The 23,858-nt window shown below is 38.2% G+C and overlaps 1 protein-coding gene across 1 annotated transcript in view; it reads left to right on the top strand.

Moving 5' to 3' along the window:
• DNAH8 (dynein axonemal heavy chain 8) overlaps positions 1–23,858 on the top strand; it is a 313,373-nt gene that overhangs the window by 73,422 nt on the left and 216,093 nt on the right. Inside the window, exons 24-30 of the mRNA XM_053671408.1 lie at positions 617–813; positions 1,365–1,491; positions 3,824–4,059; positions 5,830–5,934; positions 10,867–10,980; positions 16,589–16,651; positions 20,496–20,596. Coding sequence (XP_053527383.1) covers positions 617–813; positions 1,365–1,491; positions 3,824–4,059; positions 5,830–5,934; positions 10,867–10,980; positions 16,589–16,651; positions 20,496–20,596 — 943 coding nt within the window. The remainder of the gene's footprint in view (positions 1–616; positions 814–1,364; positions 1,492–3,823; positions 4,060–5,829; positions 5,935–10,866; positions 10,981–16,588; positions 16,652–20,495; positions 20,597–23,858) is intronic.

The following is a 23,858-nucleotide window of genomic DNA, read 5'->3' as shown; positions in this document are numbered from 1 at the left end:
CACCTATTATAGAAAGTAAGGCACTGTTTGAACCAAACAGCAGTATCTATCTGTATGCTCTCTGATGGAAAATACTTGAGGATTTTCGTCAAGGCTGTGACGACCATATTTTGGCAAGAGATGTTTATAGTGGTGGTTAATAGTGATTGGATGATCTCTGTATCCCACATGCCTAGCCGAAGACAAATATATGTTTTCTCATTTCATTCTCACAAGTATCTCTGTGAAAATTAAGTAACTGGCCAAAGGTTGTGTGGGTAATAAATGTCGTGCCTCCCCTTTAACCACCATGCTGTTTTGGAAGGTAGCAATTTCAACTCTTTGACCTTTCCTTGGAAGACATTAAAAAAATGTTCATGAGGGGTTTAATCAGTTTCTTTTATTTCTCTCCTCTGAATAACACAGTTTTTCCATATTAAAGAAATTTAGACCTCAATCATTTAGTTAGTCAATAGTTTAGTTAGAATAAGTGAAGATAGCAAGAAAATAGCTCTTAATTGCTTAGAGGGAGAGTCTTTAAAAATACAGCCTGAAAAAGTCTATAAATATTGAAATTGATATAATATTTAAAGTAGAATATAGATGTTATCTATATTAAAAAAACATCTGTTTTTAGGATCTTTTGAAGAAATGATTCCTGCAAGGAAGCTGAAGAATTTTTATCCAGGTGTAGCTGAACATAAGGATATTTCCAAGTTGGTCCTCCTGCTCTCTTCTTCTGTTAATTCTCTAAGAAAAGTGGCCAATGAGGCCCTGCAGGACTTTCAGAAATACAAGACACTCTGGACAGAGGACCGAGATGTGAAAGTGAAGGTGTATTTCTGCTACTTGTAATGCAGTTGGGGTTTGAATCGTTTATATCTAATGCATGTGGGAACACTAAGAAAACATCAGTGATACTGACAGGAGCTCATGAGCAGAGGTCAAGAACCTATAAATGCAAAGCATGTAACAGGTTATATTGTGTGTAATTCTCACATTGACAATGAGGCAATTGATAATAGCGAGGCTCAGGCAGATTATGTTTAATTTGCTTGAGCAATTGAGTAGCTGTCGTGTTCCAGACTGCCCAGAGGGCAGGTGTTCAGGGTGCGGCACACTTACAAAGACTCAGCTGTACTTTTGGTTAGACTCAAGGAAACTTGAGAACTCTGAACAGCCATTCCTGTTATTTTGTGAAGTTCCCTCCCATAGCCTCTCCTCCAAGGCTAACAGTTAGTTCATCCATTTCCTTATCAAGCCCCTGGCCTGATAGTACATACAAGTGTAAAAGTACATAAGCAAGTACAATTTTCTAATGTAACTATTATAAGTGTAAGATTTGTACTGTCGAATTTAAAGAAAACATTGTTTCCTTACTCCAGGAGTTTTTGGCTAACAACCCCTCTCTGACTGAAATCAGATCAGAAATTCTGCACTATGCCACTTTTGAACAGGAGATTGATGAATTGAAGCCTATTATTGTTGTGGGAGCACTTGAGTTGCATACAGGTATTTTAACAATAATCTATAAAATATCTGTATTTTTACATGAAATGTTACTTTATTTAGAAAGCAGTCATTAAGCTAACTTGGTAGAATAGTATAAATATTAAATATTTCTGGGCTGCTAATATTGTTCATGTATGTGTTATATACATAATATGCATGTTCTGGACCACTAATATTATTCATATTGTACTATACATGCATATATAAAATATGTACATTATGTAATATGTACCTTTATATATCTTATACCAAGGTGGCTTAATATACACTTAATATGTTGCAGTTCCTTGATTGGCAGTCAAATAACTAAAAGTACAGAGGAGGGGTTGTAGATAGTTTGAGGTCTTCTGAGAAGTTAATCCAGCTGGGATTAGAGTGTCAGAGGATGATGAGACAACCATTTGATGTCTGAAATAAAAAGCCCAAGCTGACTTTATTGCTTTCTGTAATGAGGGAGAGTTACACTGGTCAGACACAGTGGTAGCAGCAGAGCAGACTACAGGTCTCAGGCTGTGATCCTAAATGGGTTAACATCCTCTGCAGAAGGATGCTTGCTCAGGTGTGGCTGTTGTTGATTGGTTGGCACTCAAAGGAGGGTTTGTTTGAGTATGTTCCTCCTGATTGGTTGATGTTCAGAAGAGAGGGGCTGACACTGATTAACTTGCAAAAGTGTGTGAACTAAGGTGAATTGGTCTATGGTTTGGGTTTAAAACTGGTTGTGGTGGTTACTTATTGTCATGGTTACAGAGGTACAATCAGTCTTGTCTTAAGTTTGTGAGATTTTATTCTCAAAATATTTGAATGACCGACCTATTTTACATCAACTATCCACCTTAATCAGATTTTCAGATCTGTGCTCAAGTAGTCAGTGGTAACTGTGGCTCTCAAATTTGGCTACCGAAGTTATTTGACCCCTCTTCTGCCGGTGATAGACAGCACCTATCTCGTGAACTACTTTATAAAATACCTGGCAAATAGTTAATGTTCAATAAAGATTAAATACTATTTTATCTATAGGAAGATATAATACTATTATACTAATTATAATAGTTATACTGGTATTATACTAATACTATCATATCTTTAATTTGGAGAAGAATCTCAAATCTTGAGGCCATTATTTAGATAGAAACAAAGACTCTATCAGGGGCAGTAATCACAAGAACTTCTATAGCATTTCGGAAACTGTACTCTACATATTATTTTAAGTTCTGTCTGTTTCCTCATAGTGGTTAGCATTATGATCCTTATTACAAAAATTAACTGTAGCACAAGTGTTCTATTTGGCCAGGAGCTTGCGCCTAGAGAGAACTAAAAAAAATGGTGACAATAATTAGATTAAAAAAAGAGGAAACTAGGCTGAATCTCTGGGGCCCGAGGAAAGGAAGAAGAGAGGCCCAGGAGGTGTGGACCTCATGAGACAGGGTCTCAGAGCCTCAGTCAACAAGCTGGCGGTGTGTCTCTCTTCAGGCTGTGCTTTCCTCAGCTCCCTCGCCCTCTCAGGGTTACTGTTGGAAGCTGAGAGGGGAGCAACTATGTTTTAGTCTTGGCAGGGCTGTGAAGTCTAGGGGTGCTGAGAAGATAAAAGGAGAATGGGTAAGGACTGATCATGTAGAGTTGACTAGTTAGAACTGTTTTATTTTCAAGGAACAGAAACCTGTTTGAGCTATACGAAGGGGGAAAAGTATATTCCAGAATCCAAGAGGCAACTGAGCTTTAAGAATGGACCAGAACCAGGGACAATATAGGAAGCTGAGAAAATCCTTTCTCTGTGACTGTCATTTCTTCCCTCTGTGCATGACTTTTCTTTCAGAAGAATGGATTCTGATTAGTACATGAAATATCAAGATTGACTGAGACAATCAGCTAGGGGTACAGTGTCAGGTTATATATATTCTCTAATGATGCGCAGAAGATAGAAAGTGTTGTAACAGGAAAATGGGCAGATTTGGCAGACGAAAAAGATATTACACTGTACTGTGTGGGGTTACCCAGAAAAAATGGGGTGAGGAGCGAGGGCTGCTAATGGGATGGCCAAAAACAGAGCCAGGTTCCCATCGCACAGGGCTAGAAGTAATTTCCGAAATTCTTCTCCACGGACTGTAGTGTCCTCGTGCACAGCTTAATATACCCCATGGGAATGGGAATGAAATGTTCAAAACCTAGTAACCTTACAGTGCATTTAATTCAGACTACTTTTCAAGTGCTTAATAAGCCACATGTGGTTAGTGATTATCAAATGGGATACTGCAGTGACAGATGCTCAGATTAAAAATAAATCATTTCAGAATATCTGTTGTATTCCATTTTGATCTTTTCTTGTCTTCACCAGAACCAATGAAATTGGCCTTGTCAATCGAGGCTAAGGCATGGAAGATGTTACTGTGTCGATATCTGAATGAAGAATACAAAAAGAAAATGTCAGACATGATAGCATTTATTAATGAATACTTGAAAAAGTTATCTAGACCTATTCGTGATTTAGATGATGTCAGGTTTGCAATGGAAGCCTTGTCTTGTATCCGTGATAATGAAATTCAAATGGACATGACTTTGGGACCAATTGAAGTAAGGAACAATTGCATTTTTTACCCTTGACATGCTATTTTTAAAAAAACAAAATAGAGACACACTAAAAAGTTTATTCTGTTAATGTATTTCTTTATGTATTTTATGGCACACTGCCTATTTCTGCTTTCTAGTGTTGGTATCTTTGGAGGTATTCTGACAATTATCAACTATGTACAGTACACAAAGGAATATTAATATATTAATAATACTGTACTGGTATAAACAGTGTTCTTTTTTTTATGCTGGTGCCAACATTTTATGGCAGGGAATGGTTGCACTGTCTCACATATTAGGCGAGTTCTCCAAATATCTTTGTGTTTCCTTGGAAACCAGTTGTAGGTCTCACTCATGACCGGTGGCATGCCGTGGGCAGCAAGGTGGGGGTGGTCCACTTAGGCTTAAGTTCCACTGGGAAACTGTTGGAACTTAAGTCAGCAGATGTCTTTAGGGACTAGAACTGTATTTACTTTCTATTGCTGGTACAACAAATTACCATAAACTTAATGGCTTAAAACAACACAAATTTATTACTTTACAGTCCTGGAGATCAGCAGTCTTAAAATGGGCCATATAGGGCTAAAATTGATATGTCAGCAGGGCTGCATTTTTTTCTGGAGGCTCTAAAGAAGAAGCCATTTCTTGCTTTCTTCAGCTTCTCAAGGCTGACCACAATCTTGGCTCGTGGCCCCTTCCAGCAATGACATCTTTCCTGCCCCTGCTTCTGTCATTACATCCTTGACTCCTACCCTCCTGCCTTCATCTTTCCCTTGTGTGAACCTTTGTGATTACATTGGGCCCACACAGTTAACCCAGGATAATCTCCCAGGATAATTACATTTTTAAACTTAATCACACCTACAAAGCCCCTTTTGCCATGTAAGATAACCATAGGTTCTGGAGATTAGGTTGTGGATAACTTTGAGGATGCCATTATTCTGTCTACCATAAGTATTTTACAACTAATACTTAGAATTTCTGGCCCATGATGATAATAAAAATCAGGCTTTTAATTCATTTTATTACTGTTTTAAAAAATTCTCTATAGAGAGTGCATTCCCTTATTGCCTGCCTGGGGAACTGGCATCTCCACAGCCCCCTTTTGGCACCCAGTCTCATGACACCATCAGCATCTTGAACCCATTTAGAGTTTATACTTTTTGGTAGGTAATGAATTTCTCACTTTTACTACTTCTTTAAATCTTAGTAATTGGGAATTTTGGATGCCGACCACCCATTCTTCAAGATTTAACAAATTATCTTAGTGGTTTTTTTCCTGACTGCAGAAGTTCAGTTCTTCATCATGAATTCTTTTGGTAAAGCCAGTTGCCAATTCATTCTTTAATCATTGAAGTTTTTTTCCTTTGGTGTATCTCCCATATCATCATTTCGTTCCATTCCTTATATAGCCTGCTCACCATTTTAATAGAGCATGAGAAAATATTTTGCATGGTGTTGACACAAGATCAAGGAGGAGAGAGAGGCAGAAAATGATTCTAGGCGTATTTCCTAGGGTAGTGTCTCAGTGTCATCTGTCTGCATTTCCATCAGAATCACCTAGGCACTACCAAATGCAGATTCAGGGCTGAGGATCTGGAGTCAATACCAATGTCAGTGAGAATCTAGAGGTGCTTCTTAACCCATTTAATGTTGGAAACGTGTTTCCTGGAATAGTCTGCTTTCTAAGACATAGGCCTGTGTTTCTAGAAGCCATCTAAATCATTGGACACTTTCCTTTTGATGTTTTTGAGCTCCACCCTTACTCCACAGGAAGCCTATGCTATTTTAAACAGATTTGAAGTTGAAGTAACCAAAGAAGAATCAGAAGCAGTTGATACCTTGAGATATTCTTTCAACAAATTGCAGAGCAAAGCTGTAAGTACAAACTCCTTATTTTTTATTTATAAATTCCAATTTAACACTTAGAGTGACTTATTTAGGTCATCAAGAAAAAAAGTACGTTTCATACTTTCTTAAAAGCTAAATATGTATTATTTTAATAGCTTTATTGATATGTAATCCATATACCATAAAATTTACCATTTCAAAATATACAAGTCAGTGATTTTTAACTGTTTGCAGAGTTGTTCAAATACCATCACTATCCAATGTTAGAACATTTCATCACCCCCAAAGAAACCGTAAACCCATTAACAATTATTCTTTATTTTCCCACCACAGCTGGTGGCAACCAGTACTCTACCTTCTATCTCTATGGATTAGCCTCTTCTGGATATTTAATATAGATAGACTTATACAAGATGTAGTCTTTCATAACCAGCTTCTTTCATTTAGGATAATATTTTCAAGGTTTACCTGTATTGTCTCATGTATCAGTACTTTATTTTCCTAATGGCTAATGATGTCGAGCATCTTTTCATGTATTTATTGGCCATTTGATTATGTTCTTTGGAGAAATGTGCATTTATTTATTTAAGATTTTATTTATTTATTTTTAGAAAGGGGAAGGGAGGGAGAGAGAGAGAGAGAAACATCAATGTGTGGTTGCCTCTCACGTGGCCCCCACTGGGGACCTGGCCTGTAACCCAGGTACGTGCCCTGATTGGGAATCGAACTGGCAACCCTTTGGTTCTCAGCCTGCGCTCAATCCACTGAGCTACACCAGCCAGGGCTAGAGAAATGTATATTTAAATCCTTTGCTCGTTTTTGAAATTGGGCTACTTGTTTCTTTGTTTTTGAGTTGTAAGAGTAGTTATAAGTCCTTTATCAAAGAATTTGCAACTATTTTCTCTCATTCTGTGTTTGTCTTTTCACATTCTTGATGGTGTCTTGTGAAGTAAAAGCTTTTCATTTTGATGGAATCCAATTTCTCTCATTTTTATTTTTATTTTTTGCTTGTGTGTTTGGTATCATGGAAACCAAACCGGTATCTAGGAAACCAGTGTCTAAGTCAAGGTCATGAAGACTTACTACAATGTTTTCTTAAGATATTTTTATAAGGTAGTTTTATAATTTTAAGCTGTTACATTTAGGTCTCTGAGTTAATTTTTGAGAACATTTTGAGTTAATTTTTCTATGTGTTGTGAGTTTTGGGTCCACCTTCATATAAAAGCATGTAGATACCAGTTGTCTCAGTGCCATTTGTTAAAAAGACTATCCTTTTACTAGTGAATTGTCTTGACACCCTTGTTGACAAAAAGTTGACCATAAATGGGAGGATTTATTTCTGGACTCTCAATTCTGTTCTGTTGATCCATATGTCTGTACCTTTACCAGTAGCATACTGTTTTGATTATTGAAGCTTTCAGCTAAGTTTTGTTTTAACTGTGGTAAAATACACGTCACTTAAAATTTAACATACAGTTCAGTAGTGGTAAGTATATTCACATTGTTGTGCAATCAAATTCCAGAACTTTTTCATCATGTAAAACTGTAACCCTATACCCATTAATCAACACCTCCCCATTCTCCCTTTTTTCAGCCATTATCATTCTCCTTGCTTTCTTTATACATTTGACTACTTTAGGTACCTTATAAAGTGGAATCATACATATTTGGCTTTTTGTGACTGCCTTATTTCACTTAGTATTAGGACTTCAAGGTTCATCCATGTTGTAGCATGTGTCAGAAGTTCTTTCATTGTCAAGTCTGAATAATATTCATATATATATATTATGTATCTCATATTTTATTTACATACTAATCTGTCAGGAACACTTAGGTTGCTTCTACCTTTGGGCTATTATGAATAATGTTGCTATTATCTACAATAATAGCATCATTAATGTGAACATGGATGTATGAATATCTCTTTGACACCCTACTTTTAATTCTTTTGGATATCTATGCAGCACTAGAATTCAGGGTCATGAAGTAATTTTATTTTTAATTTTTTGAGGACTGCCATACTGTTTTCCATTGCAGCTGCACCATTTTATATCCCCACCAACAGTGCACGTGGTTCTAATCTCTCCACATCCTTGTCAACACTTGTTATTTTCTGTTTCCTTGGTATAGTAGGGATCCTAATGAGTGAGGTGGTATCTAATTGTGGTTTTGACTTGCATTTCCCTAATAATACGTGATGATGAGTATCTTTTCATATACTACTGACCATTTGTGTATCTTCTTGGGAGAAAAAATATCTATTCAAGTTCTTTATTTATTTTTTAATTGGGTTTTTTGTTCCTCATCAGATACTTGATTTGCAGTTATTTTCTCCCATTCTATAGGTCGCCTGTTTGCTGTTGATTGTGTGTATATAGTCCTTTTTATTTTTGTAAAGTAGGTGGTGATATCCCATCTTTCATTCCTAATTTCAGTAATTTGAGTCCTTTATTCTTGGTTAGTCTAAGCAAAAGTTTATCAGTTTTGTTGACCTTTTCAAAGATGAGACTTTAGATTTGTTGATTCTCTCTATTGATTTTCTATTCTTTATTGATGTGGACTCTGGCCCATGGGGACCATGTATTGTAGCTGCGATGAAGAAATTCACATGGACTGCAGAAGTCCTGTGGAGAAAAAGGGATAGCATGGCCACTCTCTGAGTGAGAGAGAGGGTCCTGACCCCTGCCTGGACAGGCTTTAATTGCTCTTCTGGGCACATTACATCGAGGATGGTCCTCATTTACTATGTACAGGTTTGCTTTAGGTGGTCACCTTTTACAGATAACAAAAGAGAGGAAGTTGCTAATTACTACAAAGAAAAAGGATATTTGCAAATGAAAAGGAAAAAGTGGTTGGACTGGTTATACTCATCCTTGGGAGGTTTAGCGTACATTTTAGGAAGTTACTTCAAAGATATGCAATGATATATTTACAAAATATGTAAACATTTGTTGCCTCATTTCAGGGTAAGGGAGTTTTAGCAAAGGGAAGACTCAGAGCAGCCTCGGTACAGTGCAGGCCTGATCCCCCATGTGAGGACCTATCCATGGGTGTGGATCCTGTGTGCCGACTTGCACCCCACCGGATTTTCCGAATCAGGGGCTGGGCTACATTCCCCACTGCCATGCAGAACAGTCCCCTATACTTTATATCATCTATTTGTGCTCTATATTTATTACTTCTTTCCTTCTGCTTGCTATGGGTTTAGTTTTTTTCTTCTTTGCCTAGTTTGTTAAGGTGGATGGTTAGTTACTGATTTGAGATCTTTTTTGATGTGTGCATTTATAGGTATATATTTTTCTCCTAAGCATTTTTGACATAGGTAAATATTTACACACCACAAAATGAAAATGAACTCCAAGGGAGGGTCCAGATTCTTTAATTATACTAAAAAATTTTATTGAACATAATTAAGTTAACAGTGGCTTAAAATGTCTTGTTTATGGAAAGATCTGTCACTGAACTTGAAGCAAGGCATAGTGACAACGATGCAGAGCTGAAACTGGGGTCATGACTTGTGATTCCATCTCTGGGTGATCATGTGCAGGTGCATAACCTTTGTTTCTAAATTTCTTCATGTGGTCATTTAGGAATATTTTAGGAATTTTTTATATATGGTTATGAGCTCACTTGAGGTAATGTGTATAAAATACTTTTATGCTCATGTTTATTTAAGTTCATGTTAAATATTATGTAATTGCTTGTTTTGAAAAATGTTTGCTGGTTAGCCAGGAGAGTGACTCTTAGGAAGGAAATGGGGAACACTCCATTGAGATTTAGTGAAGTCCAGCTTTCTCTTGTTCAATGGAAAAAATTCATGTGAGTTGTTTTTCTGTCTCTTTATATTTTAGTGTTAAACGTACTGACCCATCCTTTAGTAGAGACAGACAATTTCATAATATAATCACCATTAAGCTTAAAGCAGTATATGTTCCAACCAAGATAAGTGCTGTTGTTGAGAGCAGTTAAGAGCAGGGGCCTTGTAACTCTACTGCCAGGTTTTGAATCTTGACCTTGCCTTGTACTGGTGCTGAGACCTTGAAGAAATTGTTTAGTCTCTGTGTGCCTTGGTTTTCTCACCTGTGAAATGGGTATAGTATTAGTACTTGGCAAACTTTAAACATGGTTGTCCTAAGGATTAAATGAGGTAACATGTAAACAGCCTGGCAGGTAATAAGCATGAATTAAGTGGTGTTATGATTGAAGTTTTAAGCAGAAGCTTTGAAGACTGTTGTGGAGGGCACTGCTATATATTTTTTAAACCCAGAGTAATACCAGTTTCTTTTAGAGAATAGCTTCAACCACTGGTATCTCTAGTAGGAGCCTATTAGAATCCCTACTAGAATCTCTAGTTAGGTTCCTACTAGAGATTCCAAATCCCAGACATTGGTCTGGCCCCAGACACAGCGTGTGACCCAGACTGGGCATATAGAAGTAACTGCCTGGCCACAGTGATGGCCTGAGATGGATTAGCCAAAAAGCCTTTCTTTTTTTTTTAAAGATTTTATTTATTTATCTTCAGAGGGGAAGGGAAGGAGAGAGGGAGAGAAATATCAATGTATGGTTGCCTCTTGTGTGTCCCCTGCCAGGAACTGGCCTGCAACCCAGGCATGTGCCCTTACTGGGAATCGAACCGCGATACTCTGGTTCATAGGCCTGCTGCACTCAATCCACTGAGCTACACCAGCCAGGGCCCAAAAAGCCTTTCTAACTGCAGTTAGAGAAGATGTCTTTGCCCCTTGGGTCATGAACTGGAATGATTTGAATCTCCCGTTGGTGCATTTGGGTTGTTTATTTCTGTGGGTTTTTTTCTTTTTTTACAAAAATATCAGAGATGTCTTTGTTCATATAGGACATTGGTGGGAAGACAAACTTGCTAGAATAGAAGTTTTTGTTTCATAGTTTTTGGTTCATATGTTACTTGCACTCTCACATTGAGTACTCTTCTCTCCCCCCTAGGTTTCTGTACAAGATGAGCTAGTTCAGGTGCAGCCAAAATTTAAAAGTAACCTACTTGAGTCTGTGGAAGTGTTTCGTGAGGATGTAATGAACTTTGCAGAAGCATATGAGATGGTAATTTAAGTATTTGCATGCTCTGTGTTAACATGTCTGCTGGTATGTTCATATGAGGTGAAAGTGATGAACCCTGAGAAATACACTGTGATTTGTACATTGTAAGAGACTACCATAGCAATAAAAAAGGGAATAGCTGCTCCTTCAAGCATGTTTTATAGAGTTAAAAAGAAGATTTAACTGTTAAAAGGAACAACAACTTTAAAGACCATGGAAGGAGCAAAAGATTTGGCTTTGCCCTCTCTCAGAGCCAGAGTTCTCATAGTTGAAAATGCAATACAGTTATTGAAAGGCTCGAAGAAATTATAAATGCCCTAATTCTGGGGTATTAAACAACTGATTTTTTTCACTAACTCTTAAAGGACCAAAAATGTCACTGAAAATAAATAATAAATGTCATACTTAGTCCCAGAAACTTCAACCTGGAATAATGACTGATAATGTCAACTTCCTTGATGTTAAACTCAGAAACTGGACATATTTTCTAAAATATTTTACTTTCTTTTAGTGATTACAATGGATCTGGATTCATAAGAGATTTAGGCCCTTGGTGCTACTTATATAACACTTACCTTTTCACATGTACTAAACTTACCTTTTTTTAGTTGGATTATTCAATATTTGACTATCCAGTAATTCTATTATACTGAGAATCTGGTGTATTATTTTGCCTGTCCATAACATTCATGATTGTACAGGCTCTCTGGGGTCCTGTTTGCAATTGTTTTCTGGTTCAAGTTGACAGAGACTGCCTACTGCTTCTTCCAGGTATTCAACCTGTGTGTGTCTCTATTTCCGTATGGGGTGGAAGAGTTAGTGAAAGTGGGCTGTTCTTCGAACTCTATAACTGTTGGTACAGATTTCATACAGGATAAAATTTGGTCACATTTTTATCAGCTATGTCAGAATCCTTTAAAAATGAATGGAGGTTGGAGTGATACAAATATTCTCAAGTTGATTGTGGTCATGGTTACATAACTCCACACAAAAACCACTGCATTGTATGTTTTATTTATTTATTTATTTATAAGCATTTTTATTGTTATTCAAGTACAGTTTTCTGCCTTCCCCCCACCCCTGAATTGTACTTTTTAAATGAGGATTTTTTTAAGATAAATATATTTTTTAAATTTTTATTTAGTTATTTTTCAAGTACAGTTTTTTGTTTATTTCTCCCATCCCAGCCCCCCATACCCCATGCTCCCCACCTCCCTCCCATTTCCACCCCCTTTAGTTCTCGTCCCTGTGTCCTTCCTGTGTGTTCCTCCAAATCCCTCCCCCTTTTTCCCCTTAAATTCCCTTTCTTCTCCCCCTCTGGTCACTGTCCCCCTGTTCTCCATTTCAGTGTCTTTGTTTTTATTCTGCTTGCTTGTTTTGTTGTTTAGCTTCCTGTTAAAGGTGAGATCATATGGTATTTGTCTTTCAACACCTGGCCTATTTCACTCAGCATAATGCTTTCCAGTTCCATCCATGTTGTTGCAAAGGGTAGTAGTTCCTTCTTTCTCTCTGCTGCATAGAATTCCATTGTGTATATGTACCACAATTTTTTGATCCATTCATTTACTGATGGGCACCTAGGTTGCTTCCAACTCTTGGCTATTGTAAATTGTGCTGCTATGAACATTGTGGTGCATAGGTTCTTTGAAATTGATATTTTAGGGTTCTTAGGATATAATCCTAGCAGTGGAATTGCTGGGTCAAAAGGCAGGTCGATTTTTCTGAGAAAATTCCATACTGTTTTCCATAATGGTTATACCAGTCTGCAATCCCACCAACAGTGAACTAAGGTCCCGTTTTCCCCACACCCTCTCCAACATTTGTTGTTGGTTGCTTTGTTTATGATAGCCATCCCAACTGGTGTAAAGTGGTATCTCATTGTGGTTTTAATTTGCATCTCTCTGACAGCTAACAATATTGAGCATCTCTTCATGTGTCTCTGGATGTTCTGCGTGTCCTCCTTGGAGAAGTGTCTGTTCAAGTCCTTTTCCCATTTTTTAATTGGGTTGGTTGTCTTCTTAGAGTGGAGTCGTGTAAGTTCTTTGTATATTTTGGAGATTAAACCTTTGTCTGAGGTATCATTGGCAAATATGTTTTTCCATACAGTTGGTTGTCTTTTTAATTTAATACTGTTTTCTTTAGCCACGCAGAAGCTTTTTATTTTGATGAGATCCCATTTGTTTAGTAATGATATTTTTAAAGTCATATTCTTTCTATAAATGTGTAAGAACTTGATAGTCAGTACTGCTGATGTAGGTGAAGATGTCCTCTTCTCTTTCCAGTGATCACTGGGCTATGGAGCCCAGAGGTAGGGGGGTTGGAGGGCAGGATTTAGATTAGAATTCCAGCTCTAACACTCATTCATCCTGCTGTGTGTGACTTTGAAAAGGTTGCTTAAAATCTGAGACTGTGTCATCCTTCAACACAGGTTACTTCCTTTGCCTTTTCAGCTTCCTTTTCCCTTCTCTTCCCATCTCCCACCCAGGGAAGAAATTCAGTTGCTGGATTTTTCACACCTTAAATACAGAGCTCCCCCCCCCATTTGAACACTGTTCCTTGCTTTAAAAATGTATTCTAGGTTAATCTTGTACATTTTAGTTGTATTATTTTTCCCCCTTAATTATTATAAGGAAACCATCTTTCTTACATGAACTAAATACTGAGCAGAAAGCCTAGAATTTTCATTTGATAAGAATTGCAAAATAAGACAGGTATGAGCCTGTCTTGATGAGCCTACTTTTAAAGGCTTGTCTATTCTGTTTATCTTCTCAAAGAACCAACGCCTGGATTCATTGATCCTTAGAATTGTGATTTTAGTTTCTATGTCATTTAATTCTGCTCTAATCTCGGTTATTTCCTTCCTTCTGCTTGCTGTGGGCTTTCTTTGTTGTTGTTCCTCAAGTTGTTGCAGGCATAGGGTTAGGTTTTTTTTTTTTGAAATGTTTCTATCTTCTTTAGGTAGGCCTGTATTGCTGTAAACTTCCCTCTCAGGACTGCCTTGGCTGTGTCCCATAAGTTTTGGGTTGTTGTGAGATCATTTTCATTTGTTTCCAGAAATGTTTTGATTTCTTCTCTAATTTCATTCTTGACCCATTCATTGTTTAATAGCATACCATTCAGTCTCCATGATTTTGGGTGCTTTGGGTTTTTTCCTTTGGGGTTGGTTTTCAATTTCAGTCCCTTGTGGTCAGAGAAGATGGTTGGTATGATTTCAATTTTCTTAAATTTATTGAGGCTTGTTTTGTGTCCTATCATGTGGTCTATCTTTGAAAATGTTCCATGTGCATTTGAAAAGAATGTGTATTTAGCTTCTTTGGGATGAAGGGCTCTCTATATATCAGTTAAGTCCATTTTCTTAGGGTGTTGTTTAATGCCACAATATCTTTGTTGATATTTTGTTTGGAATATCTGTCCATTTTTGATAGTGGGGTGTTAAAATCCCCTACTATAATTGCGTTGCTGTCAATATCTTTGTTGAAGTCCTCTAAGATTTTCTTAATATATTTGGGTGCCCCTATGTTTGGTGCATATATATTTATGATGTTAATGTCTTCTTGGTGGATTCTTCCCTTGAGTATAATGAAGTGACCTTCTGGGTCTCTCTTTATGGCCCTTTTTTTGAAGTCTATTTTGTCCAATATGAGAATTGCTACCCCAGCTTTTTTTTTCTTCTCCGTTTGCTTGGAAAACTAGTTTCCAGCCTTTCACTTTTAGTCTGTGATGGTCTTTTGTTTTGAGTTGGGTCTCTTATAGGCAGCATATGTGTGGGTCATGCTTTCTTATCCATTCAGCTATTCTGTGTCTTTTGATTGGAGCATTTAATCCATTTACGTTTAAGGTTATTATTGATAGGTACTTATTCATTGCCATTTTTGTACCTGTGTTCCTCTCTGTCTTCCTCTTTTCTTTCCTTTCCTTAAAGCAGTCCTTTTAGTATTTCTTGTAGAGCTGGTTTGGTGGAGGTGTATTCTTTTAGACTTCTTTTGTCTTGGTAGCTCTTTATTTGGTGGAGGCGTATTCTTTTAGACTTCTTTTGTCTTGGTAGCTCTTTATTTGGCCTTCTATCTTGATTGAGAGCCTTGCTGGGTAAAGTAGCCTTGGTTGTAGGCCTCTGGTTCTCATTACTTGGAATATTTCTTGCCATTCTCTTCTTGGTGTGTTTCCATTGAGAAGTCAGTAGCTACCTGTATTGGGGCTCCCTTGTATGTTACTTCTTTTTTCTCCCTTGCTGCCTTTAAGATTCTCTCTTTGTCTTGGAATTTTGCCATTTTGATGATGATGTGTCTTGAAGTGGGCCTCCTTGGGTTCCTCTTGATTGGGACTCTCTGTGATTCCTGGATTTGTGTGACTTTTTCTCTCATAAAATTAGGGACATTTTCTCTCATTACTCTTTCATATATGTTTTCTATCCCTTGTTCTTCTTCTTCTCCTTCTGGTATTCCTATTATTCAGATATTATTAAATTTCATATTGCCTTGCATTTCTCTTAATCCCTCTTCATTCTTTCTGAGCCTCTTTTTATTTTCTTGCTCTTTCTGTGAGATGCTTTCTACTTTGTCTACCAACTCACTAATCCTATCCCCCGCCTCATCTATCCTACTTTTGAAACTATCTACTGTGTTTTTCAATTCGGAAATTGTAATCTTCATTTCCTCTTGTTCCTTGCTGATATTTTGTATTTCCTTTTTCATGTTGATGTAGTTTGCAGAGAGATCATTGTAGTTCCCCTGTAGTTTCTGATAGCTCATTGTGAGCTCTTTGAACTTCGTAATTACCAGTGCTTTGAATTCACTATCTGATAGTTGACTAGTCTCTATTTCATCTAATATTCTTTCTGAAGTTTCTGCTTTTTCTTTCATTTGGGCATTGTTTCTTTATCTTCCCCTTGTTTGATACTCTTCTTGTTAGTCTGAGCTTCTAAAATTGATCTGTTCTGACTCCCTGAGTTAATGGTGTGAACTTCTGTGGTATGATACCTGTGAAGTTCAGTGGTGCAGACTCCTTCAGGTATCTTGATGTTCTCTGTCTCCACCTACTCTCACGCTGGTCCCCGTGCTGGTCGCCTATCACTGCTGAGTGTCCTGGCTCCTGTAACCGACTCCTCTAGTGCCCAGGCCCATTGCTACAGCAGCGGCACAGGGGCTGCGAGTGTCCCAGCTCCTGTAGTTGACTCCTCTGGTGTCCAGGTCCATCACAGGGGCTTGGAGTGTCCGACTCCCATAGCTGACTCCCCGGCGCCCAGGCCTGTCCACCCAGAAGACGGTCAGCCCCTGAACGACTGCGGTGAGGCAAGGCCGTGCAAATTTGTAGAGGATGGCAAGTCCAAAAGAGGTCAGCTGGGCAGGAGGCTGGAGACCCAGGACGGGGCTGATCATGCTGGTAGAGCCCAAGGACAGTCTGCTGGCAGCACTCCTAAATGAGGATTATATAACATGTGAAGTATATCTCAATAAAACTGTTACAAAAAAACAAATGACAACTTCATGTACAGGACAAAATTAGACCATTTAAATTACAAAATGTTTATTTGAAAGAAAATGATAGATAAATCCAGTAAATTAATAGTACATATGATTAAAAATTAACATGGAGTTTATATTATTCATTATAGGAAGGACCCATGGTTCCAAATATACCACCCCAAGAAGCTAGCAACAGGCTACAGATATTTCAGGTAAAAAACTAAATTTTCCTGTAACATGTAAAACTATTGTTTTTTTATGCATTTGATAATGTGTTACTATTTTTTTAAATGAGTTTAGGGAAAAATTTATATGTTTTTATGTTACAATGTTAATGTTTAAAGTACATACAGATTTTAATTATATTCTGATCTACTAAATAATGTACTTCTTTTTCTTGTGTCCCTCCATGCTCTTTTACACAGAATATCTCTCTGTATTTTTAGGGAGTAAGAATTTGGTTTTGAATTTATGTGTGTACTTTATTCTAGTTCCAAGTATCTCATTTGTATGTAAAGTGAAAAAATTAATGGAATAAGAAAATGTATCAAATATTATTTTAAATATTAATGATTTCTTTGTCTTCTCTTTGTATTCATTAATTTTCTTCCTTCTGAATCTATCACTTTCAACTTCCCTGCTCCTTTGTCCTGCCTTGGACCGTGCAATACTCATTGGATCAGGCCATCCATTCACCATCTTTTTCCACACTCAGATTGCAGAGCACATCTAGAGACAAATCACACACTCATTTGGATGAATGTTTTCCAGGTTCATGGATTCCCATGTAAGCTGGCTCCTTAGGAGCATCAGGCAGCTCTGTGATTTGTTCCTGTTCTCTCTTCTGTTTTCTGCAATGGATGTATAATATGTTCATGCTCCCTTTATGTCCCCTCTTCCATCTGCATTCTCAGTTATTAAATAAATATGTATCAGTGTCTACCGTGTGACTTGATAGACAGGAAAATGATTAAGAAACAGTTCTTATCTCCAAGCTTCTAAAACCTGGTGAAGAGACAGAGAGCTGGAGAAATAATTACAACACCATGTGGTGAGCACTATGATCTAGTTACGAGAACTCATGGTATGGAAACAAACGTAAGGAGCTTTCAACCCACATGGGGGCTGGTGGAGCAGACAGAGGGGGTGTCCAAGCTGTGCCTTACCAGAAGAAGGAGGAAGTACAAGTTAGGCAGCCCCTAAATCAGGAGATAAGCGGGAGCTTTAGGGAGATGTAAGGAGTGTCATGTGAGGTGTAGTGGGCAAAGGAGATAGTTATGAGGGCTGCGGCAGCGGCAGCGGGGTGAGTGGCTATCACCAACGGGAGGGCCTCGCAGGTTGTAATGAGGAGCTGTTCACCTATCCTGGGGGCCGGAGGGCTCAAAGCAGGGACTGAAATGGTTAGATTGAGATTTTTGCAACAGTTGTGTTTTTAAAAGATTTCTCTAGCAGTAGTGTGCCGAGTGGTTTGGAGGGAGGGTGGCTTAGCTGATGGCAGGTTCAGTAATACAAACAAGAAATTGTAAAGGCTGAGGCCAAGAAGTGGCACTGGAATAAAGAAAACTGGGTAGACTGTGAGTTTAGTAAAGAGACCGACTTCATGGGCTTGGAGCCTGGCTGGAGGGAAAGGATCAGGGTTTCCAGCCTGGGCAGATTTTACAGGGCAGATGTGGGAGGGATAGTTTGGGGATTTTTTTGAAACAGATTACCTAGTCTCCAAACTTACGGAGGAAATTTAGAGTCTGTGATGTAAATTTCAGAAAGATGTGCCTCCCTTCCTGTCCCTGGGGACTCTTTACTCTCTCCCCGTCTCTTCTTAGGTTGACCCTTATTATTTTTTTCTTTCAACCTCTTCCCCTTCACTATATCTTTTCAATCAGCATTTAAAAAACTGTTAGTGTTTCCTTCTTAAAATGCAGTAATAGTAACAAACACCCTTCTGTCCTGTACCTCCCTCTAGACCTCACTTTTCTCTTTTCCTTCCTGGCCCCAATTTCTGCCTTTATACCTGGGCAGCTTCCATGCTCATCCCACTAGAACATAGAGAGCTGCTATCCAGAAGTCAGTGTTTTCTTTTTACCAGGAATTCCCATGTTTTATAGCTAATCTTGCCATATGAAGGGTTTCTGTAGTTTATACCTTTGTTTTGCCCCATACTGGGTTGGCATTTTGAAATATCCCTTTACCTATATCAAAAGTTACTTTATATTACTTGACAATTGGGTTTTTTACCACAAGCAAGTAAGTGGAGGAGTTAGAGACAGCAATCTCATTCTTGCTGCTCTCTGTGTATATTCTGTGGATGCTTTGCACTGGTTCCATGCACCCTTTTGCCAAAAAGGTTCAATCAAGTTAGATGGAATCTCTCAAGTTGCAGGCTCTCCTGAGAGTGGGAAGGGTAGTTCAGGCTTTTCCCATCATAACCAACTAGAGTTTCTCATATGGTATCTAACTTTCAAGTATCTCCCTTGATTTGAGTACTTTAAAATATAACAGCTATACTCTGACATCAGGAGTGTTTCTTCAGGATCACTGGAATAACCAGGTTGCAGTTGGTCCCTAGTGGAATAAACTTGTGCAAAGCAGATGAAATCATCTGTCATAGAGCCCAGTGTCTCTGGTGCCAGGTTCCGGGGAGGGTTGGTCTGGCCCAGTAACTCTTGTGGGTTTTATAAAGTAGGTGTATGTGTTGACAAGGGTTTTCATGAGTTGCAGCAGGCACAAGCCTTTCACTTACATGTGATACCCTCAAATAGTCTAGTTCCTTGTTTTTGTCATGATTCTTCTCTCCCCAGAAATACGGTGGTCACTTTTGGACTAAAACCAGCTAGCTCCTCCTATCATTCTTGCTAGCACTTCTCCTTTGCTAACTGAAGTCCTCCTAAAGGTCATTGTTTCAATGCACGCTAATGTTGAAGCTTTTGTCTCTCCTTCTCTAATGTTTACATGGTCCCACTATACTAACCACCAAAGAATATAAAAAGTGCAAAACATGGCTCTTACTCTCTGGGAACTGAGTTTATTGGTGTTCTGCCGGTGTCTTCATGCTTTCCTGTTTTGGCACCTGTAAAACATGCTAACGTGTCTGGTGGACCGATATCACTATCTGAGCACTGTGAGGTTCGATGCCATGTAATTCCCAGTGCTGGAAATTCAGCATCTTTACTGATGTGTTATACCATTTAAGTAGAGCATACATGTCTTGTCATAGGTGGATTATTTCTGTTAGTTTTTGTGCTTTAAACACTGTTAATACTTAGCATTCTAACCACAGGAGATTCAAATTCCAGTTCCAAAGATGTGCATTAGCTTTGCTATTTAAATTATTAGAATTCCCTCAAATGGTTACTTATGTTCCAAATCATTGATTTGATTTTTGGCTTCATCCATTCCAGTGTTGACTCCCTGTAAATAGTTCTTTATTTCAATTAGTATACCCCTCATTTCTGGCTGGATTTTTTTTATGCTGTTGAGGTCCCCACTAAGTTCCTTGAGTATCCTTATAACCAGTGTTTTGAACTCTGCATCTGATAGATTGCTTATCTCCATTTTGTTCAGGTTTTTTTCCTGGAGTTTTGTTCTGTTCTTTCATTGTGTTAAAATGGAATCTTTCATTGTGGCAACTCATTATAGCTTACAGAGAAAACAGGGTTGCATGGATTATACTAATGCTTCACTCATTTGGACTCTGTAGGAGAGATAGATGACCAGTCTAAATTAGTGATAGAGCCTGAATTATAGGTTTTTTAAAATGCAGCTTTAAATACTGCATTACAGACATATTTATGGGAACTTAAAATATAGGTCTTCTGGGGACCGCTTAAATTATTAAAGAAATAATTTTATATAAAAGGAATACTTTTAAAAAGTTTGAAAGTTAATTTTTCTAAGTGATTAACTTTTCTTTTGATAGCTTGGTATCATAAATTTGCTTCACAAGTCCTTGTTTCATAGACAGTATTAAATAAACCTCAATGTAATATAATTATAATATATTCTACTTTAATGGTGTCTGAATTAATTATATTTTACTGCAATTTAAAAACCCTTCTATAGGCCAATTTTGATGATCTGTGGAGAAAGTTTGTTACGTATTCATCTGGTGAGCAACTTTTTGGGTTGCCTGTGACTGACTATGAGGTTTTACACAAAGTCAGGTAAGTGTAAAAATTTTATAAGTGTTATATGCAGGTAATTAAATACTGTCCATTAGAAGAATCATGTCATCATTAAAACCATTATTATTGAGGAGAAGGGCTCCCCTAGAACACTCCTAAATCCTCCCTTTATTCTTGGCTATTCCTGACCAATTGTCTATATAGTCTCCATATACAAAAGCAGTGTTCTAGAATAGGAGAAAATGGATTGCAGAAATTCTGCGTATTGATGGCCAAGTTTCATCTGTGCTTTATTTTTTTTCTTTTTGCTATATTTGAATAGTGTCAGTGATTGTTCAGAAGCACTGCAATTTTGGATGACTTTGGGTTATTTAAAGGAAGAGCCATCCTTAGCTCACGATCTCTTCTTACTGCGTTTATGCTAAGTGTTCTTTTTAATTGGGTAGACATAGAATTCATGGAGATTGAAGCCTAAGGAACTTAATTGATTTTAAAAAATAGATTTAAGATTTAAAAAAGTATATTTTAATATAATTTAAAATATAATTTTCCTTAAAGGCAAAGTTAAAACAGTGGTGTTAGCTAATTAGTATCTTGGCTTTAGGAAAGAGCTTTCCTAAATTCTTGTAAAGTCACAGCATGAAAATATCATGACAGAATAGGCCTGAAATTGTCTGTAGAAAAATTTTTTTATTGTCGTTCAAGTACAGTTGTCTCCATTTTACCCAACCACAACCCCTGCCACATCCTTGAACCTACCCCCCCTTGGCTTTGTCCATGTGTCCTTTATACATGTTCCTTGATGGCCCTTCCCTTAATATCCCTTATTAACCCTCTCCCCCATCCTCTCTGGTTACTGTCAATTTGTTCTTTATTCCAATGTCTCTGGTTATATTTTGCTTGCTTATATGTTTTGTTGATTAGGTCCCACTGATAGGTGAGATCATTTGTTATTTCTCTTTCACTGCCTAGCTTATTTCACTTAGCATAATGCTTTCCAGTTCCATCCATGCTGTTGTGAAAGGTAGAAGCTCCTTCTTTCCTTCAGCTGCATAGTATTCCATTGTGTGAATGTGCCACAGTTTTTGATCCACTCATTTACTGATGGGCACCTAGGTTGCTTCCAGCACTTCGCTATTGTAAATTGTGCTGCTGTGAACATTGGGGTGCATAGGTTCTTTCGAATTAGCGTTTCAGGATCCTTAGGGTATAATCCCAGCAGTGGGATTGCTGGATCAAAAGGTAGTTCCATTTTTAGTTTTCTGAGGAAATTCCATACTGTTTTCCACAATGGCTGCACCAGTCTGCATTCCCACAAACAGTACACTTGGGTCCCTTTTTTCCACAACCTCTCCAACACTTGTTGTTTGTTGCTTTGTTTATGATGGCCATTCTGATTGGTGTGAAGTGGTATCACATTGTGATTTTAATTTGCATCTCTATGATGGCTAATGATGTTGAGACACTCCTCTTTGGAGAAGTGTCTGTTTGGATCTTTTACCCATTTTTCAATTGGGTGTTTTGTCTTCCTGGAGTAGAGTCATGTGAGTTCTTTATATATTTTGGAGATCAAATCCTTGTGTGATGTGTCATTGGCAAATATGTTTTCCCATATAGTTGGCTCTCTTTTCATTTTCATACTGTTTTCTTTAGCCATGCAGAGCTTTTTATTTTGAAAAAGTCTCATTTGTTTATTCTTTCCTTTATGTTCTTTGTATGAAGATAAATTAATGCTTTAGCCATTTAGGGTAGATGGTTTGTATTCTTTTTCTAAAGTAGTCATTCACCAAGCTTAATTCAGTGACCAGCTGCGTCAGAATTGTGGATGTCTGGTCTTTTGCCCTGACATACTAAATCAGAATCTCTGGGATTGGGGATGAGGACACTTATATTTTGTAAACTCCCTAGTTAACTTTTTTTTGTACAGTCCACCTGAGACTCAGTGTTTTATTTGAATCTTTAGTGTTCCAGGAAAAATAATCATTCTTATATATCATTTGGACCAATGGACCCCTTTTTAGTTTTTATACCAAGTAATTTGTGAATAATGTACAGAAGTAAGAATAGATGGCTAAAAATCAATTTTATTAGAAAATTTATTGAGAACTTAAACAGTAAAAACCCAAACTTCCTAATGTCCTGGTTTTAAGATCTATAGACAAGAAATAGAGACTGACTTTTAAATGCAACCAGCTGCTCACCACCTGTCAAGCTTGAACCTGGAGCATAGCCATCCTGTAAACACTGATTCTGGATTTCAGGTCCATCTCCAGAACTTCTGGTCTGGTGTCACTTCTGACTTTTCTTACACTGTTACACTTCTAATGTTTCTTGTACTGTTAAAACTCAGGATTGTTGAAACCTCAGACCTTCATAATTTTGTTGAAGAGAAGATCATCTTTTTTGCAATGTAAATTTAAAAATAAGTTTTGCCAACGTAGAGGCATAGGTGGATATGCCGTGCTTTTATCACACGACCAAGTTCAGAGACAACTAATTAGCAACAGAAAACACAGTCAGAACACAGAAAATTGAACTTTTTGGAAGTCTGTTAACAACAAATTCTTCAGCCTGACTGGTAAGGGGGGCGAAACCAGCAGCTGGCAGGGCGGGGTAGCACAGGAAAACTCGGTCAGACGGACTTAGGCGCGCGGAATCCAGGCACAGGGTTGGACCTAGTGAGAGACCCAGTGAGCGACCTTGGGGAAACAGCGAGAGAGCAGGGCTGCAGGTTGACTCTGGTCGTGCATTCGTGCGCGGATAGACAAGCGAGGGAGTGGGCGATTGGATGGGACACAGCGGCCCCCCGAGGCAAGCGGTAACGGAGGGCCTCGCCATTTCCCACTCTGACCCCACCTCCACATACAGCGTCATAACCCAGCGACTCCGAATGGCCCAGCCCTGGTGAACCACCTAAGGCTCTGCTCCTCACCCAGCAGCGTGAAACAGCAGAGGGTGCCGCCATTTCCCCGCTCTGACCATGCCCCCACATACAGCATCACAACCCAGCGACCTGGGAGTCCAAGGCTCCACTCCTCATACTTAACGGGCGTGAACAGACCAAAAATGGCTCAAGAAGATCTCAAAGCCCCAGAGCCTATAAATCTAAGCAATGAAGAAGTAGCAAAACTCTCAGACGCACAGTTTAAAACACTGGTGATCAGGATCCTCACAGAACTGGTTGGTTATAGCCACAAATTAGAGAAACATATGAAGGCAAAACTAATTGAAATGAATGGAATTGCACAGGAAACCAATAGCGATGAAAAGGAAACTGGGACTCAAATCAATGGAGTGGACC

This window comes from Artibeus jamaicensis, unplaced genomic scaffold (assembly GCF_021234435.1).
Source record: "Artibeus jamaicensis isolate MK-2021 breed Jamaican fruit bat unplaced genomic scaffold, CSHL_Jam_final contig_1803, whole genome shotgun sequence".
Lineage (NCBI taxonomy): Eukaryota > Metazoa > Chordata > Mammalia > Chiroptera > Phyllostomidae > Artibeus > Artibeus jamaicensis.
This window is presented reverse-complemented; position numbering and strand designations above follow the sequence as displayed.